Source organism: Myotis lucifugus, unplaced genomic scaffold (assembly GCF_000147115.1).
Source record: "Myotis lucifugus unplaced genomic scaffold, Myoluc2.0 scaffold_11, whole genome shotgun sequence".
Classification (NCBI taxonomy): Eukaryota; Metazoa; Chordata; class Mammalia; order Chiroptera; family Vespertilionidae; genus Myotis; species Myotis lucifugus.
The window spans coordinates 15927525-15947558 of record NW_005871059.1 but is presented as its reverse complement, the minus strand read 5'-3'; the positions used below and the strand labels follow the sequence as shown (position 1 = coordinate 15947558).

Genomic DNA, 20034 nt, shown 5'->3' with positions numbered 1-20034 from the left:
CAGTTCTAATACATGTCAGTTAGTTGCTCAGCTATTTATAAAGCATGGCCCCTTAAATGCCTTCCTTTGGAAATAGAAGTTTAACGAAATAGTATTGTAGCATATGAAGAAGAATCATCTAATCTTCATTTGCTCTAACCAAATAGCCTGTAGTTTCTTATATGCAAAATCCGACTGTATTTCTATTTCTAGAGTTTATTTAGTGGTAAAGTAAATAAATTCATCTGTGACATTCTTCTTTTTATAACTCAACTGGTTATGGCCAATGCCTCTCCAACTAGAGCCTAAGTCCTCTGACACTAGGGATTGGTTTATTTAAAATTTGTACATTGTTTTTAAATCTTGTGGAGGTTTTTCTTACTTGTGGTACTAACTAAAGTTTATTTTTAAAATCTAAGCAAGTTCTTTAAATTACGAAGACCATCGTGAATATATGTGGTATGTGTTTATATCAAGCATGTCAAACTCGCGGCCCACAGGCCGCACATGGCCCACAATGAATATTTTTGTGGACCAGCCAATATAACGGTATGTAAGAAACATTTTAATAAAAATTTCGTAACTTAATTTTTACAATGTCCTGTTATACATAATTATTAATAACGAACTACAACATTCGCTAATGACTGATTACTATAATCATGTTGTGTCCATGACCCTTACGAGTCTTTAGCACAGGTGCACCATTTCTCTCCACTAACACTAGCAGTGATTATTTTAGCAGCCAATTGCCACGTCATTAGTCTTGGACTGACTTGCTTGGTGTGCACAACAGGAAATATTTCGCTTTCGGAGAACAAGAAAAATAGGTTTATTTGCATTACGCTTATTAATTTGTGCAGTTATTCAGTGTCTGGTAAGTTAATGTTCAAGAAAAAAATATTAATTTCTATTAAAATGTTCTATTATTTTATGTTAACGATTACTCATTTATTTCAGCCCTTTGTATTCAGCATGTTTCTATCGAAATAAACCTACGTTTCTATAAAAATTGAAGCTTTTGTTTTTTTTGCGCCCACATAAATTTAAACCTTGCTTATTTGGCCTGTGTTAGCCTTTGAGTTTGACATGCTTGGCTTACATTATGGGCCTTCCAAGCCACTAAGGTATTGATAAAATATGCGAATATTGGGAATTTATCCAAGGTATAACCTTGAGTATTTTCATCAAAAATTCAAATAAAATGATAAGATCCTTACAAAATTATAATCGAGGTTTTAAAGTATAATGAAAATAATAAATGCAACTAATAATTCTCAAGCCCTTACTATATGCTGGGCATTGCTCAAAGCAAATCATAATGGACAATTCAGCCATCAATTGAGTTAGGAATCAGCTGCCACATGAGTGAGTGAACCCAGACACTTAATTAGACCTCCTACAGTCCTAATGTAGGGTCTCCTACCACTTTCCTATCACTTAGGGAAAATTCCCCACCAGCCATGCTAAATTGCAACAAGGAGCTGATTGAAGAATTCACCTGATAGCTGAGGAGCAGGTGTTCTGTCAGGGACTGCCTTGGCAGACAGCATGCTACAGCATTTCAAAGCAGTTCTTAACTCTGGCTGCACAGATGCTTGAGCCGGGCACCACACTCATAAATGAGAATCTTCAAAGGTGGCATCTGTGCATACGCATTTTTTTAAACTTTTCTAGTAGACTTTTTGTTTTTCTTAGAGTACTTTTAGGTTCACAGAAAAATTGAACAGAAGGTACATAGATTTCCCCATATATATTCTAAACCCTCACGCACATAACCTCCTCTATTATCAACATCCCCAACAGAGAGGTACATTTATTACAACTGGTGAACCTGCATTGATACAGCATAATTACCCAAATTCATAGTTTATATTAGGGCTCACTCTGAGTGCTGTACATTCTGTGGGTTTGGACAAATGTGTAATGATATTATACATCCACCATTATAGTACCATACAAAGTAGTTTAACTGTCCTAAAAATTCTCTGTGCTCCTATATTTTTAAAAAAATTAACTAAGGATTCTGACCATGAGGCAAGGCTGACACCAAGATAAGCAAACAGATCGCTTCTCTCAGAGCTTAAGACTACCTGCCCTCACACTCCAAGTCCATCACCTTTTGGTTTTCAATCTGGCTAGGCAACATCCCTTTCATCCCTTGCAGGTCCCAATGGATAATACACCAACTGCTCAAATTTTCATTCAAAATCCTTTTTTAAAATGACTGGTTCATACAGCCTGGTAATATAATTTATCTGGCAATCTTTAATAACAACTACATTTGAGACTAACTTTGGAAAAGAAATCACCAGGTAGAAAAACACAGGCCAGCCATTTGACAGAAGATCTTATCACACATGAGGCTCAATGAAACTATTCTTACCTCTACCATACTGGCCAGGAGTATTTAAAGTATTTCTAACAACTGACCAAAGTAGAAGTCAAGTTTTAATGCAGAATAATCTGAATTACTTCAATATTTATTTTATAATAATTGTAAAACAGAGACAAACAGGATCTGATACACAGAGAGGTCTTGAGAAGTTTTTTAGAAACTAATTTCCTTATACCTCATCACCTCAATTTCTGATTTTTGAATTCAATGGCAAGCAACTTCTGGGCAATCTGAGAATAAAATATATTTCATTTTGAGGTATCTCAGTTTTTAAACATTGATCTGAAGCAACAATGTTTTTATTGAGCTGGACATATTTCCTAAGTAAAAGTTTTGCATTCCTGGTAGATGACTGACAAACTAAAGTAAAACAAAAGAGAAAGTGACCAGGCCTGGGTTCACTATAAAGCACATACCATAAGTGGGGTGGGGAGGGGTGGGATAGGGTGAAGGTGAATCTTTTAAGCCTTTGCTTGTCCTAAAATATATACCATCAATTAATTTACGTATATGAGGAGAAAAACTGTCAAATATGAGAGAAATATGGGGATTCAGAAGCAGAAAAGTTAGGAAGTGTGTGGGTGAGCATGGCCCCAAAGTATGCCTCCCCAAATGGCTACCTTACCAGCAATGTATCCACCCGATCCACAGATGCCACAAATCCAGGCCCATCCCCCTCACAACAATGCCTTAATTTTTTCACTTTCCTTAGCTTCACTAGTGAAATTCTACTACTTATGATTCTAGAGAGAACAGGTTTCTTTTGAAATGCAAATCTCTATTAGAAGGCAGCACAGTTCACATTCAAGTCATTCACACAAATTGCTGGTCCTCTCATTACTTAGCTGAAAGATCTGCTACCTTAAAAAAATTTTTTTTTTTAATTTATCTCAGAGGGGAAGGAAGAGGGAGAGAAAGAGATAGAAACATCAATGATGAGAGAGAATCACTGATCGGCTGCCACCTGCACTCCCACACTGGGGATGGAGCCCACAACCTGTGCATGTGCCCTGACCAGGAATCAAACTGTGACCTCCTGGTTCATAGGTCCACGCTCAACCATGGAGCCACGCCGGCCGGGCAAATCTGCTACCTTTGAGGAATTATCAATTTTGATTTTAGAGGCAGACAAGGTAGGCAGGAAGCACAGAACTTTTTTAATATGATACTACAAAAGGGTAATAGAATATAATTGTAGAGTTGAAACAAGAAAGTCTAAGGGGGAAAAGCTACAAGAATTAGAAAAATAACATGAAAAGAAGAGATTTAAAATTTTGGACCTGAGTTAGGAAACTGGGCACCCAGAACCCAATTAAAAAAAATGTATAGACTTCCTCCTATATTACTTCTGCCCAAAATGCAAAATGACATGTGACATTTGAAATTCAGAATCTTTTCCAACCGAAATAATGTTTTTACATGGCAAAGAGTTTCAGCCAAATCATTCTCCTTTCCAACTTCAACTCCCATCCCAAGCCTATTAGGTCAATAATATTCACAACTTAAGTTACAATAAGATTTCCAAAAGAATTTAAAAAGTTTGATGTAAAATCAACACATGTGAGGCATGAAATGATCTGACTATAGGAGGGCCACGGATGAATGTGTAAAATTTTAGGGGGAAAAAGGATGTGTGTTTGTGTCAAAATCTAGGGAACCAATTAGGCTTCTTGGAGGAGGAGGGGGAGTGGGAATAGAAGAAGGGCATCTGGCCTGAGAGAACAGTCATTCTTGACCTTGCCAGATATACTTACTCTCCACAATTACAGTGTGTAGAAGACACTAGTTATTATGTTAATGTAATCCTCCTTCGTCTAAATTTCATGTTCACAAAGATGTCTTAAAATTATCACCTGAATCATTTGATGACTTCCTTATTATAAAGAATTAGTTGACTAATCAATTCTTCCTGACATATAAATTCATTTCCTAGAATTCTAATATGTCCATGTTCATAGGACTAGTCAGCAATGGTCACTTTTCCTGTTGGACTTACTTGGGCACAGTGAATAAAGAATTAATGTAGCCCTAGTCGATTTTGCTCAGTGGTTAGAGTGTTGGCCCAAGGACTGAAGGGTCCCGGGTTCAATTCCAGTCAGGGGCACATACTTTGGTTGCAGGCTTGATCCTGACCTCAGGCCAAGCATGTGCAGGAGGCAACCAATCAATGTGTGTCTCTCACATCAATGTCTGTCTCTCACTCTTCCTTCTACTCTCTCTAAAAATCAATGGATATCCTTGGGTGAGGATTAACAAAAACAAAAACACAAAAAAAGAATTAATGTGTGCCTTACAGCTGAGGACTAGACCCTACACAATGAAACTCCCTCAAGTCCTATCTTATTGAAGCCCAACCCCTACCTCGGACATGCTATTGGCCTCCATCAATATTGTGAGCTTATTCTGCAAACTTTAAATACAGTGGGGCCTTGACTTACGAGCGTCCCGACTAACGAGTTTTTTGAGATACCAGCTGTCTCTTGGCTGATTTTTTGCATTGAGTTGATAGAGTAATTTGAGTTAACGAGCTCCTTAACAAGCTCAGAACGAATTAAACTCGTAAGTCAAGGCCCCACTGTATTATCATTATCAAGTTTCTTTAGAAATCCAGACTTCAAAACATTAAAACATTCAAATGAAGTACATTTTAAATTTGAGAAGTATAGTACCAATGTAGTGCTTTTCAGTTTTAACACCCCACCCTCATTCCATCAATTACTGTGATGTCAAATGATGTACTATAAAGAAGGAACATGCTACAAATTTCTGTAACACTTTACAGAAATATTAGCATTTGCTTCATCCCTGAATCACCACATCCAGAACAGATTCTTACTGTAGGGAAATGAGACTGAAATCCAGCCATGAACACAAGAACGCAGCTTCCCCGTGTGCGACATGGGCTCTGCCCTCGGGTCACTGGAGACTAACCTATTCCTCAACAGTATCACCAATGCTTGATCCAGAATGTTTCATGAACAAAGCCACACACTTTATGTAGAAGATAATGACCCAAACCAAGTGAATAAAAATTAAATTATACCTATTATATGCCCCCCAAAAATGCATTTTAAGTGAAATAGCATTTCCATCCTTTCATCTTCTATGACTCACCTTCATTCTGCCCAATTAAATATACATGTAAAATAAAAGTTCATCTAGACACCTCACAGCCATAGCGGCTGCCTCAGCCCTCGCAGCCCCGGCTTCGTCCAGAAGGTCGTTCAGCTGTCCGGTCTAATTAGCATATTACGCTTTTATTATTATAGATATCCAGAAAGCTTTATGGTAACTTTGATATGTGCTGTATTGTACTGGCCCACTTTACTTTCAAGCTCATTGTTCAAATTCTCCTAAGTAGAAAGTGGACTTCCCATTAAAAATGGTAGATTGAACATATATATTTAGCTCTGCTCCCTAAGGAAGCTATTCTAAAATAATGTAGCACGTGTGCAAATGCACAGATTCATTTTTTTCTCTTAACACAAGGGAAAGGAGAAAGAGAATATAATCAGCGACAACAAAATTTGGAAAGCAGGCTGAAAAGAACAGGAGAATCTATGCATTTATATTTTATTTTTCTTTGCAACCTCGACTATAGATGGAAGCCCACCTCCCTCTAATGCTTAGAAGAGCTTAATTCATTTGAACCCCAACAACATACTAGCTTTTCAAGATAAAATATTTCCTAATTAAATCCAAGCCAAGAAAAGTTGGATTAAAAAATGGTGACACTAGCCCAGCCAGTGTGGCTCAGTGGTTGAGTGTCGACCTATGAACCAAGAGGTCATGGTTCGATTCCCAGTCAGGGCATATGCCTGGGTTGCATATGACTCAATCCCCATTGTGGGGCATGCAGGAGTCAGCCAATCAATGATTCTCTCATCACTGACATTTCTCTCTCTCTCTCTCTTTCTCTCTCTCCTCTCTTTACTTCCTGAAATCAATAAAAAAATATATTTTTAAATTACCATTTCCATTAAAACTTATTTCAAAAACATAAGCAGAAAACTTCTGTAGGCTAGCACATTCTCTGTAAGCTATTTGCCCAGAATGAATTTTGACATTTGATTCATACAATTCAACACAGGCTTTCTGTGCTATAGAAAAATAGCTTAGTGGACCATTCCTATTTGATTCTCTTTAAATTGTTGCTGACAGAAATATGGAAAGAGATCAATGAATATAAAAATATTATGATAAGACTCAGATTAAATTTCCTCTCTACGTGAGTAACGAGATGATGCACAAAATCAGACACAACTTCAAAGCAGGTGAAAAGGCATATTTTGCAAATAAAGCACACAGTTATGAGATGCAGTTCATTTCATTGGTAGAATGCAGCTTTTGTCTTGAGGTTGAGTTTTTAAAAATTAAGCAATATTCCTAATCATAACTTTTCTATCAGTTAATGTTTAACTCTGTTGCAGTACATAATTAAATAAAAATAGCTATCTGACAGATCATTTACCAATACTTTAGTCATTTTGCCATCTTGATGAATTTTTCTGACTAATCCAGTGCTTTTTATAAATCATATTTTATTACATTATATTACATTCAATCCCTTTAAGATCCAAATGTTATCATATTATATTACAGTGCTCTAAATACGAATGATAATTCTGTCTATGTTTCTGAATATACATCCTACTGTGGAAGGAATGGATGAAAAGAATGGCCCCAGCACCAGTTTTTGTGAAAGAAATTAAAACAACACTCACAGGGAGCAGCAAGACTCTCAAGCCCCTGTCCTCCACAAGAACGAAGATACTGGAAACTCTTTTATGAGTAAACCTGGTAGAGGTCAGTACTAGAGGTCTAAAAGAACAACCTTGGTGGGTGAAAGCAAACATAAACAATCAAGTAAATAAATAAAACACAGTTGAAAGCAATAATATAAAATTGAATATTTAAGGCCAGTACTCTACACTCAGAAGGCAAGAAGACCTTGACACATTCTACCTTCTGATAAATTATCATCAGAACACTGAGGAAGAGAGCCTACATTCTGACAGCCTTATTCATAGCACCAAAAAAAAAAAAATGGTACTGACATTCCTGTGTGGGCAGAAACAATGCCCTCAATTCTCAGACAAAATCAACACGTGGGAACAACTTTCAGATGCCAGAGGAAAATGTGAGCAACTCTAACGCAGAGTGCACTTTCACTCATGCTCCCAAAGTCTTGCAAGAACTTTACATTTATTTTCAGGCTTTAAAATATATATATACAGACATCAGCTGTAGTACAACTAGCTCAATGCTAAAAAGGAAGCAAGTATTTCCATTCTTACTTTGCAATCTCAGAACGGAAGAAAAAAGAAGAAGTGACTTCCCCAAGACATCCAAAGAGACCAAAGAAAAGTAAAGATAGATGTCCTGACATTAGATCTATGGCCTCAACAAAATCTTACTATATTTTTCCTTAGAGGAAAAAAGCCCCACTGTTTTAACTCACTATGTCTGTAAATGACGAGCAATATCACAAGGGTTCTATAGCTGAGTCTCTGAAGCAAACATGCAGAATCCAGGAGACTTCTTAAAAGCCTTTACAATTAAAATCTGGTACCAAAGGTAATTGTCACATACCGTTAAATATCTACATCAGATAAAAATAGACATATCAAAGAAAAGAAACTATCAAGTTTCTTCATTAAAAAATAGGATAATCTTCAAAGGCTTTTTCCAAAAAAATTTGAGATCTCAGCTTAATAGATGATAAATTAACATAAAATATAAAGTGTAATTTTCACTAACTACAATGAAAAAATACTTCACACAAAAATTTGGAACAGATGCACAAAGACAAACTAGGCTTTACATCAAAATTAATGCATGGTCAAGCAAAAAGCCTGTTGCTAATGTAAGCCAAAAATAACATTAAAGTGAAGCCATTTCTGTATTTTTTTTAACTTAACTATAGTCATTCTCTAAAATGCACTGTTATCCAATATTTATGCTCAAAAACACTTTGTGTGAAGCATTTTTATTTACTTAATATTTGTTTAAAATATCTTTTTATTGATTTCAGAGAAAGGAAGGGAGAGGGAGAGAGAGATACAAAAACATCAATGATGAGAGAGAATCATTGATCAGCTGCCTCCTGCATGCCCCCTGCTAAAGATTGAGCCCCCAACCCAGGCATGTGCCATGACCGGGAATCGTACCATGACCTCCTGGTTCATGGGTCAATGTTCAGCCATTGAGCCACACTGATGAGGCTACCCACTTAATATTAATATATACTCTCCTCCAAAGAACAAAAACTTTAAATAATTAATATTTAAAAATGGTGCTGCCTTGGCTCCCTGAGAAGTCCCTTTCATTTAATTTCTGAGATTTGAGAAAGAATAGGCTCAGATGGCCCGCAGGAGAAAGAATTTATAAAAAGCCACTAAAAGTAGAGAGTGGAGGAATGAAGAAGGGATATAGATGGACATATGGAGATTTATTTATCTATCCATGTACCTATTTTAAGGAAGCAATCTGAGAATCAGAGATAATGTTAGGATACCAAACAAAAATAAATCTCCAAGAATTATGTTTCTTGATTTAGAAAAAATATTAAATTAATACAGTAATATTTATATCATATGGCTTAAAAGAGATCATTTTGTTAATCAAAGGTACTGACAGGTAACAATAGGAAACCGCCTAACTTTCCCAATGCTCTAATCACACTGATAAAATCATATCTATAAAGACCACTGACACACAACTTAACCAGTGCAATGAATAAAAATGTCCCTCTTAAATTACTGTAGCCACATAACGATCTACCACGTTCTAAAAACTAAACAGCATTCTTGTCCCTGGTCTTGTATAGCAATGTCTTTACAACTTCTGGTCCATTTCTCCCAGCTCCCTTTTGCTCTATGGATCAGCTTTCATAATCTCGCCCGGGCATTTGAGGCTCTCTGGAACCTCATCCTACTCTTTAAGGTCCCTACCAATCAGGCCATTTCAATTCCTCGAGACTTCCTGCACAGGCCATGCTTTCCTCTACTGTTGTAGGTGGCCCGAAATGATGAAGACAATCAGGCCCTCTTCAGAGACATGCTATAATCTACAGGTCTAATTGAAAATTAGACACATGAACATACAGAAAGAAAAATAAACAGTAACTATAGGCATCCAAAAGCCATGATAGTCATAACTTTTAATGACAGTAAACAGATATAAACAAATTTAATCTCTCAAAGCAAATAAGGTAAAAGTATCTATTTCCCACATTGTATTCATTTTCCTTGAGTGCTTGCAAGTTCATTAATAGCTACAATTTCCCACAACACACTTCCCCAAATAGTCCTCAGACGCCAGTTTCCGGTACAGAGTTAGAGAACCACAGATAAGCAGCATCAGCATATCACCCAATCTGTCTCAGGTCAGCACTGGAACTGGGAAACATGAGAGCGCTCAAACCACGTGACGGCTGTCTTTGGGGCTCTGCTCCTGAAGAGGAAATAGCAAGTCTGATGAGTATCAGACCCATACTAATGACACTAAACAAGCAATCAGAGAACCTAAATGGGAAGAATTGGTTAAGAGAGAAATTAATCAAAACAGGGAGCACAACTTATAACGTCTGTGTTGTTATAACAACTATTATTCCCCAGCTGAATTATGGCTGTTGATCAGATATAAAGTCACTGCCTAGAATTCCAGTGAACTGTTGCTACATAAAATTTGTGGATCACATTGCTACAGTCTACTCAAATTCCACTTTGATTTGTCTGGGTAGAAAAAAAGGTTTATTCAACACACTTCAAATTTATCTACTGTCCTCAGAAATTCATTCTCAAATGGTATATTAAGTAAACACTTATTAGCTGAAAAGATAATCTATCTGTAAATTAATACTGTCATTAAAACAAAGACTCCTGTGCTTTCCCAACCAATTCAAGTTATGTTGAATTGAAGGAGTACACTGCTGCTCTTAACGTTGGATACTTTCTCAACTGTGCTTTCACTAACACAATGACTTCATTTCCCATGAATGATAGGATCAAACAGGGACTAGTCACACAGATAAGAAATTGTTTTATTTTGTACCATTCCAAAATGAGATCACACATCAAACAAAGGAGTGTTAAGATGGGGAAAGAAGAAGTTGGGCATAATCCTATCTATTAAAGTGGTAATATGCAAAATGACCATCACTCCAACACACAAGATGGCCACCACAAGATGGCCAGCAGGGGAGGGCAGTTGTGGGCCATCAGGCCAGCAGGGGAGGGCAGTTGAGAGGGACTAGGCCTGAAAGGGAGGGCAGTTGGGGGCGATCAGGCCTGCAGGGGAGTGCAGTTAGGGGTGACTGGGCCTGCAGTGGAGGGCAATTGGGGGCAACCAGGCCTGCAGGGGAGGACAGTTGGGGGCAACCAGGCCTTCAGGGGAGGGCAGTAAATTGAAAAAAAATAGAAACAATACTATAATTTGCAACTCATGAAGCCGAGCATCTTTTTATTTTATTTTATTTTATTTATTTTAAATATATTATGTAATGATAAAAGCGGGGAGATCCAAGAGTACATACTTGCCTACCTATTGTTATCAGCCTTAACCCATGTGACTTGCTTGGCCAATGAGATCTAAGTGAAAGTGATCTATACCACTTCCAAGCAAAAGATTTAACGTGGTTCTGCTGTGATTTTCTTTTCCCTCTATTGTGAGAGCAGTATGTCTAAGGTAAAGGGTGCAACTTGAATCTTGGTCCAAAAGCAGAGAAGGCACAGAGCAGAGCCAAAGCCAACCCACCAAGGCCATGTAACATGAGCAAGGAATAAGATATTGTTACTATAAGTCCAGAAGATTTGGAGGTTGTTCCTGCAGCATAACCTAGTGAAAGTTGACAGTAATAAAATAAATGCAAATTGAAATATTGAGACCATATTTTACACCTATATGATTGGTCAAAATTAATGTCTGATACATGAAGTACTAATGACAATGTGGAAAAAACAGCAGTGTTGCTGACTGGAATTTGAATCGGCACAACCCCTTTGGAGATCAGTTTGGCAATATATGGAAAAACTGAAGAAATAAAACTTATCAACCTAGCAATTCCATTGCTAGGTGCCTACCCTGAAGAAACTCTTGCACAATAAACAAGGAAGCGTGTAAGATAATGTTTACTAAAACATTGGTTATACAATATAAAGATATTATGCCTCAGCAGAGAAATGGATAAACTGGTTTGGTGATTCAAAGGAATACTATACATCAGTTAAAAGAATAAAGTAGATTTACACATCATGAAAAGACACAGGGAGAACGAGAGGAGATATGGGAATGGGACTTTAGCAATGTCTTCAATGTTTTATTTCTGGTTAATATGCAACTGTCTCTTCTATTATTTCTATATTTTTATACTTTTAAATATATCATGATTTTAAAAAAAATAGATTTAAACCATAAGTCTTGAGTTTTGGTGATTAGAAAGAACTTCAGAGATGACAGGGGTCTTCTGGATTATCTAAGTAATTCTATATTCAATAGATGAAGTCAATCTCTGGCCTCAGTTTGGCACAGAGAGGTGGAGTAAATGACTGAAGGTCACATAACAAGTTATTAAGTTGGTTCCCAAAATCTAGACTCCCTAACTTCTAGGATACGTAGGAAAAAACAAGAGACATGTGGTCACGTATTAGAGTTAAATTTAGAACACCATTCTATTGTTTTCCTTATTATCCCCTACTTCTACTGCTGAGGCATACAACATCATTCTCTCTCTCCTCTTCTTCTCCTTCTCTCTGAGATTTAAGGATTATTAATTCTTTATGCAACTCCTTTTCTTGAAACAACTGAAATAGAATAATTATGACTAAATGAGTTAAAAACAAAGTTCTAGAAAACTAATACAAAGATAAAAGCAAGAACCATGAGTCATTCATCTTAGTAGTTCAGTGGCCAGGTTCATGACCTCCAGAATCAAACTGCTGGGGCTAGAATCCAGGCCCCACCACTGGCTAGCTATGAAACTTTTGGCAAATTACTTAACCTCTATAAGCCTATATTCTCCCACTTTAACATTGGCAATATCCATAATAATACCTACCTCAGATAGATTCTTATAAATATTATGAGATAATCTATTCAAAGCTCTTCACACAGTTCTTCAATAAACATCAGTTATTAGTATATGTCATGTAAATAAAGTGATTTAGCTATGAAAAGCAAAAACTCATTTGATTAACATAAAATTATAAGGTGCTAGATACTTCTTAAAAATTACATTGATGTCAATAAGCATCAGAGCTAATGAATTACATGCTTTGAAAGCCATGAGTGTTTTTTAATTAAAACTATATAAAGGAGCTAGGTGTTAAATCAGTATCTGTCTCAGGATAAAAACACTTGGGGTTAAAGTGCTGAAATTTCATGACTCTAAAATGTCAACCTAGTGCTATCATTTCTACAGAGGTAATATTCAAACTATTTAAGGCCCATTCAGAACAGTCACCAGACAATATATAGGGTGTCCCAAAATTCACGCAAGATTTGAATTTTGCGTGAGCATTAACAACAACAACAAAAAATAAATAAAAGCCTAATTTTACTTGGTTTATTGAATCAGATTCTAATATCTGTTGCCATTTGATTTCAATCCCTTCAATTTGATAAGCATTACCAAGTACCAATTATGGCCCAGGAGCAGGGACAATGAAGACCAATGAAGACCACGGCTTTGCGTATGTGCCAGCAAAGCCGTGGAGGCCATTTACCCTATGTGCTATTCCATACATAACCCTATACTGTATACTTTATGAATCAATAAAAAATTTACAATTTTTAATTATAAACCTGTGTTTTCTATCAAAATTACTTCTTGCATGAATTTTGGGACACCCTATACATGACCAGGGCAGACCGGGAAATCAACAGCCCTATGTATCCTTAAGGGTCTGGAATTATTGTTTGTAACAGAAATGATGACCCTCTTCTATATTTTCTTGTTTTTTGTAATGCAAAATTGTGACCATCTAATTCACAAGAACACAAAAATTGTGCCATGCCACAAATGAGGGCAGAATGCACTTCTGCTTGCATTCCACACATCAGGAGAGCTCTCCTGTCAGTGCCCTGACTCACCTCTAGGTCACAGCTGTACTCGGTGCCATCCAGGAGGGTCACTTTACACTGGACACTTTTGGTCTTCTTGGTGGCTTTTTGAACGGCCTTTTCTGCGTTTAGCTCATTGGTCTGCACTTCCTTTGTCTCCCTTTTTGCTGCTTCCTCTGATTTGTCTTCCTGTATTTCCTTTACCTTCTCCTCCTCTCTCTCCTCCTTCCTTACTTCTTCAGCAGGCTGACGATGAAAAAAAATGAAGTTTATACTAAAGTTGACCAATTTGCAGAAAACAACACATTAAAAGGAAAATCCTAGTAAGAATGGTGATTGTTACAAGTACTGTATAAGATTTAAAAAGACTTCAAATGTTTGCTAGAAAAAAATACTTCTCCACATCCTCCTTCCCCCGATCCACTGCCAATTTTTGCCAATTTGACCATTTGAGCATTAAATGAGTAAAATAAACTACATCCTGGCAACTGCAGTTTAAATATTTTAATAATAGAATTTCCAATTATAATCTCACACCATGGCAAAACCTAGGCTTCATTACACAACCAAAATGCATACACATAGAAATCTATTTCTTCCTACTCACTGGACACTTAAATAAATCAAATCAAGGAGGTATAACAGTACATATTATTTAAAAGGAGAGGTGACAGGATTCTCAGAGCATGTTGAACCTTAAGAGAAACAGAAACTTTTTTATGGTGTGCATATATAGTATTTTTTTTCTCTTTGTTATTTTGGAAATTTTGAAAAGGAATAATAGGAGAAGGCTGTGGTAAACCACTCCAAGACTCATATTCCAGATATAGTAAGTCAAACCAGCATCTTAATGCAAGAGATCCATAAATGATTCAAAGCAAACAAACCCTTTTTGTTATGTGGCTATACCATCAAGCTATCATTCCACACCATCGCTTCTCAAACATACCTGTGTCTCAGGACTGCTCACTGAAGGTTTCTCTTCCTCGATATCAACTTTAATGACCTGTTGTTTTCTCTGAACTGCTTCCTCAGCATCACCCTTGGCCTGCCTTTCTTCTTCAGGAAGAGATTCCTCTTTATCTAAAACCTGCTCTTCCACAACAGCTTGGGCAGGCTCTTTCTTATCTCCTCCATCTTTGGCCACTACTAAGTTATAGGACTTTTGTTTCTTAAGCCACGGGGGTATGAATCGAGAAATGCCCCTACTCTCAGATGGATCCTTCTGCCTCTTCTGGCGCTGTGTACCACTTTGGCTTTTAGCTGAAGGAGATGATTGGGAATCTTTTTCCTCCTCTAGATCAGATGACTGATTCTGCTGATTTTCTGCTACTTCTTTAGGTTTCTCCTTGGTTGCATCTGCTCCTAACTGGTCAGATTCCTTCTTCACTTCAGACGCGGAGGCAACTTCAGTAGTCATGGTCACAGCTTATGCTATAAACAAAAAAAATCACAAAAAGGTCTTTTACAACCTCTCCTAGTTTAGAGGCAAGAGACAGGATAAAAAAGGATGGGAAGGGGAATGGCAAAAATATGGGGATAAAAAACCCCATAGAGAAAGAAGGTTCATAAGAGAAAAATGGAGACTGCTACTCTAACTTTGAGAATTCTCTAACAGAATCAAAGAACCAAAACAAGCATCACAATGGAATTAATTCTGATTCTGTACAGACAGAACTTAAAATCATCAAGAGCTCGAGTGTAATTAATTTTCTTCAGTTTCATCTAGCTATAAATAATAATTCACCCCAAAATCCAATTTTTAAGTATCCCTTACTCTATAATACAAAGTATTATTGATATTTGAAAGTACTGAGACACATTTCACTGAAATTTCACACATTATAATTAAATGTTAGGTATTAAAAATACTGTTAAATACTGAGTGCTTAATAGCAAGAAAATTATATCTGTAATGTGCATACTTTTTTGTTCCAATATTAAATCCCATAATTCACCATCACTTTTCCGATGCAAAAGACAGTCTTCTGGGAAAGGTACTCAAACTATAACCAAAACTCCAAAACTCCACCCCACCCAACCACAAACATAGTTTTGTGTATATGTTTACAAGAAAATATCTACAGACCCCTAATCAGAACCAAATGAAGACATGAAAAAAAAAGCATCTAATAATTAATCCAGTAACAACTAAAGAAAACAAAATTGAAACTAAATCTGAAAGCAGCTGGTTGTCTACACAAGCAAAGAGGGACTTTTAAAGCATAGCAGCACCACTGACAAAAACCAACAGGCAGGAATGGCAGAGACAGAATGTTCTCTCCTCTCTCACCGCTGATTAAAATGTCCAAAGGCCTGGCACCTGGGGCAATGGGAAATTTCCCAGCTATCTTCAAGAGATATAAAAATAAAATACACTTTTTAAAGCTTTATTGAAATATCATTCACAGACCATAAAATTCGCCCTATTCAATTATACAATTAATGGTTTTGAGTATATTCATAAGGTTGTACAACCATTACCACTATCTAATTCTATAATATTTTCATCAGCTCAAAAAGAAATCCTGTATCCATTCATAGTAACTCTCCATTCTACCCCCCTCTACCATCCCTACCAATCACTAATCTACTTTCAGCCTGAATGGATTTGCCTACTGTGTACATTTAAAATAAATGAAATTATACAACACGTGTCATTTTCACTAAGCACATTTTCAAAAATCATTCAGGTTATAGCATGTATGAGCATTATAATTGCTTTTTAAAATATTATTTGCCATCTTGTGCCAAGCATTGATAAGAGTCTAGTATCCAGAATACAGTGGGGCCTTGACTTACGAGTTTAATTCATTCTGAGACCGAGCTCGTTAACTCAAATTACTCTATCAACTCAATGCAAAAAATCGGCTGAGAGACAGCTGGTATCTCAAAAAACTCGTTAGTCGGGACACTCGGAAGTCAAGGCCCCACTGTATATCAAGAACCCAACAATTTAAAAAAATGAGCACACAATAGAGTAAACAGATACTGAATTGCAAAGTTGTATACCTGAAATTTATATAATGTTATCAACCAATGTTACCTCAATAAATGTAATAATAAAAAATAGAATGAACCCCAGAGCTGATCAGTATTGCCCATCTAAGTGGAAGTTACAAGATAAAAAAACAACAACAATGGAAATGGCTAATTGGATTGTAAATACTCAACAATAAGGATGGATGTAATTATATGTAAATAAGTACATTCTTAAAATAGTTTCAAAAAATTAACACAGCTAAAACATAAATACTACCTTCTTTGTTGATAAGATGGTTTCTTGAACAAATTACCACCATCAAGAAAACATGATTATAGCACATCCATTCACCATAATTATCATGCTTGTAACTCTCTGAGTTTCAAAGATGGATAAGCCTTTAAACTCCATCACCCACTAACTCCTGCAGTGGAACGCAACCCCTCCCACTAAAATGAAAGCCCCAGAGGGCTGGGGTCTTTCTTCTTTTTTACTGCTGTGTCCCCAGCATCTAGACTGGCATATAAGAGGCACCTGATAAATATTTACTGTGTGAGTGTTGCAAAATGATCTACTCTAATACCCTTAATACCCTCACTTTATCTTATCAACAAGGAAACTGAGGTTCAGAAAGACTAGAAGATTTGCCTGAGATCACAAAGCTAGATGGGCATAGACAAAACCAGAACTATAGTTTTCCAAACTCTAACAATGCTCATTCCAAAAGCTTTAATTATAAGTACCTAAAATCCATCATTAGTAAGTTATATAACATAGTAACTAAAGACCTTTCTACTTATCCTTAATCAAAAAGAACATTGCTGTGAACAGCCAGCCCATTAGAGAAGCATGTGGCTTTTACACAATTACCACGCTGGCATACTCCATCTAGATTGATAAAAAGTGTTAATTATTGTAACAGCTCCATGAGAAAAAGCATGCATCATTTAACATGCAACCAAGCAGAAAACCATCATCAATAGAGGATCAGCACTGGTTAGGTAAGGAGGCTTGTTATGTGAAACCACTCTTTTTCTAGTTTTTAAAAAGGAAAGTAAATTCCAAGGTGCTGTCTCTACCACTAACCCAGTGATGGCGAACCTATGACACGCGTGTCAGAGGTGACACACGAACTCATTTTTTTGGTTGATTTTTCTTTGTTAAATGGCATTTTAATATATAAAATAAATATCAAAAATATAAGTCTTTGTTTTACTATGGTTGCAAATATCAAAAAATTTCTATATGTGACACGGCACCAGAGTTAAGTTAAGGTTTTTCAAAATGCTGACACGCCGAGCTCAAAAGGTTCGCCATCACTGCACTAACCTAACATTCCTACCCTATAACATTATGCTCCTGAAAACACTGGCCCTTTATCAGAGTACCACACCAAGCAAAACGAAGCAGTTACACAACTCTAGACACTCATACAAAGAACTTCAAGCAAGCGGGTTCATGCTAATTATTGGATCCAGATGTTTCCTTAAGACCTTGAGAGAACCACAGCTACTCTGAACCCTCCCTGTTAAAATTCTTGCACAGGGAACAGGGTGGGTGCTGCCGCTAGCTGAGTGGCTCCCATCCTCTGCTGAGATCACGAGCAATAAGAGATCTTTAATTTCTGCCAATAGTGCTCAGCCCATTATTTAGGGACTCAATATTTACAAAATGGGAAAGAATGCCTTTCTAAACCTCAAAAATGGTGAGAGGATGGAGAGAAGGTTTCCTCTGAACTTTGAGAAAGACATAAACAAAATTGTGCACGAAATAAGAAACCTAAATAACATTGGCAAAGGTATACACAGTTCCAGTTTGGTCATTTTCATCTATTATTGTGGCAAAGGATATGTAGAGCAACCTGCTAACACCCACAATCCCTTGCTTATGTTCATCTTCCCAAATGTCCTGTAGTCTAACAGACGGTCTTTTTAATATCCTACTAACTTCCCTTACAGCATTAAATGTAGAAAAACAAATACAGTGAATGAAATATAGGAATGATTCAGCAGCCACCTAACTCTACTTGGAACATACTAGTAATAAGAGTGATGCTTTTCAAATACTGTATAGCCAGCATGTAAAAAGAGGAGAGGAGTGACAAGGAGGAGGAGGAAAGGGAGGAAAGAGGAAAAAGAAATAACAAAAACAGACTGACTTAGAGCAGACTGCAAGTAATTCCTCCCTAGTAGTATGTTTGTTTATCTTAAGTGTCAGACGGGCTAGAAAATACTATATCCCCTATTCAAGTAAGTACAAATACATTCCAAAGAGACTATTTATTGGTTTATATTATCTATATGATGAAGATAAACAAGAATTCGTTTTTAAATAATCCAATGTTGCCTACCCTAGTTACCTTTATAATAAATTATATCACTTGTTTGTTTTCTTAAAAGAGATAAAGGACATCTATGAGAGAAGAAATATTTCTATAAAGATACAAGCTAAAAAAAAAAAGATACAAGCTAGCATCTGCTTTAAATTAAAACCACACATACAAAAGATATGAAGGGTAGGCCTTTGCTAGTTCAAGTCTAGGCAGGATCAGGTTACATTCAGAGCATGTACATCCTCCATCCTTTCTCCTTTTTAACAGAACCCAAATTTTATTCAGCTTTGCTCTCTTCCACATGTGTGTCGATGGAAGCTGGTCTAGAGAATCATGGTAGTCCCTCTCCCCATGCTAAGAAGACATGCAAAAAGTCTGTTGTAAGCTTCTGGGAAAAGATTCCTCCCTCTGAAAGGGGCCACAGGGGAGAGAAGGCCCTTCCTCCGCCTCGGAGCATTATTTATATGACTGTAAGAAATGCTGCTGCCACCTTGATAATCCTGGGAGGAGAAAGCCTGAGGAAAAAGACACAGAGAAGAGGGCACTGGCAAGAGAATCAGAGGAGAGGACTTGAGCCCTCAGTATGCTGCATGCACATGGCCAGGATGTTTGAACTTCCTGTTATGTGAGACAATATACTCCCCTATGGCTCAAACAACTGAGCCAGGGGTTTCAGTTACTTGTAGTTACTATTGGCCTCTGCATATTATATTAGGAGGCAAGCAGTAGAAAATAAGCCCTAAGAAACTGGTAGTACACTTAGAACCAGCTCAGGTAATTATTACTCCTCACTGTATTTTATGGCCTTCATACCTAAGAGCCGTGGTTGTCAAAATGTCTAATTTTTTCCAGATGCTTATTTTTTAAAAACCTATTATCTGAGTTAATTCTAGTGAGATAAACCATTAATTCTTTATTCTAACAATATATAAGAATGAAACAAAAAAATCTTAGAGTTCATCAAAGTGTAAGATTCCCTGTGTAAGAGAAGGGGGCATGTCTGAAAATCACGGCATAATTTTCAAAAATGTCCAATTCCAGTAGTGCTAACAATCTTATGTGCTAAAGCAAGCCCCTGCTGCTCCCATTCAGAATTAGGTCAAGAAAGAGATCTGTGCCAGGCAAAGTCTCCACAAGTAATGAGGTCATCCCCAAAACACTCTTTCCTGAAGTGAGAGCTCAATCACCAGAGGCTATCCACAAATCATTAGGGATCCCAATATTGGACATCGTTATTTTCAATCAAAATGCACATAAACCTTCTCATACTGGGCACTCCAA

General features: G+C 36.9%; 1 protein-coding gene across 15 annotated transcripts in view; it reads right to left on the bottom strand.

Moving 5' to 3' along the window:
* Positions 1-20034, bottom strand: part of EPB41L2 (erythrocyte membrane protein band 4.1 like 2) — a 191330-nt gene that overhangs the window by 86320 nt on the left and 84976 nt on the right. For all 15 annotated transcript variants that reach the window (XR_002828142.1, XR_002828141.1, XM_014451934.2 and 12 more), the window contains exons 2-3: positions 14388-14872; positions 13469-13684 (exon numbers count right to left, since the gene is read on the bottom strand). Coding sequence is in view for 13 of the 15 variants with exons in the window: in XM_014451934.2 (XP_014307420.1) it covers positions 13469-13684; positions 14388-14858 (687 nt within the window). In the remaining 2 variants the exon portion in view is untranslated. The remainder of the gene's footprint in view (positions 1-13468; positions 13685-14387; positions 14873-20034) is intronic.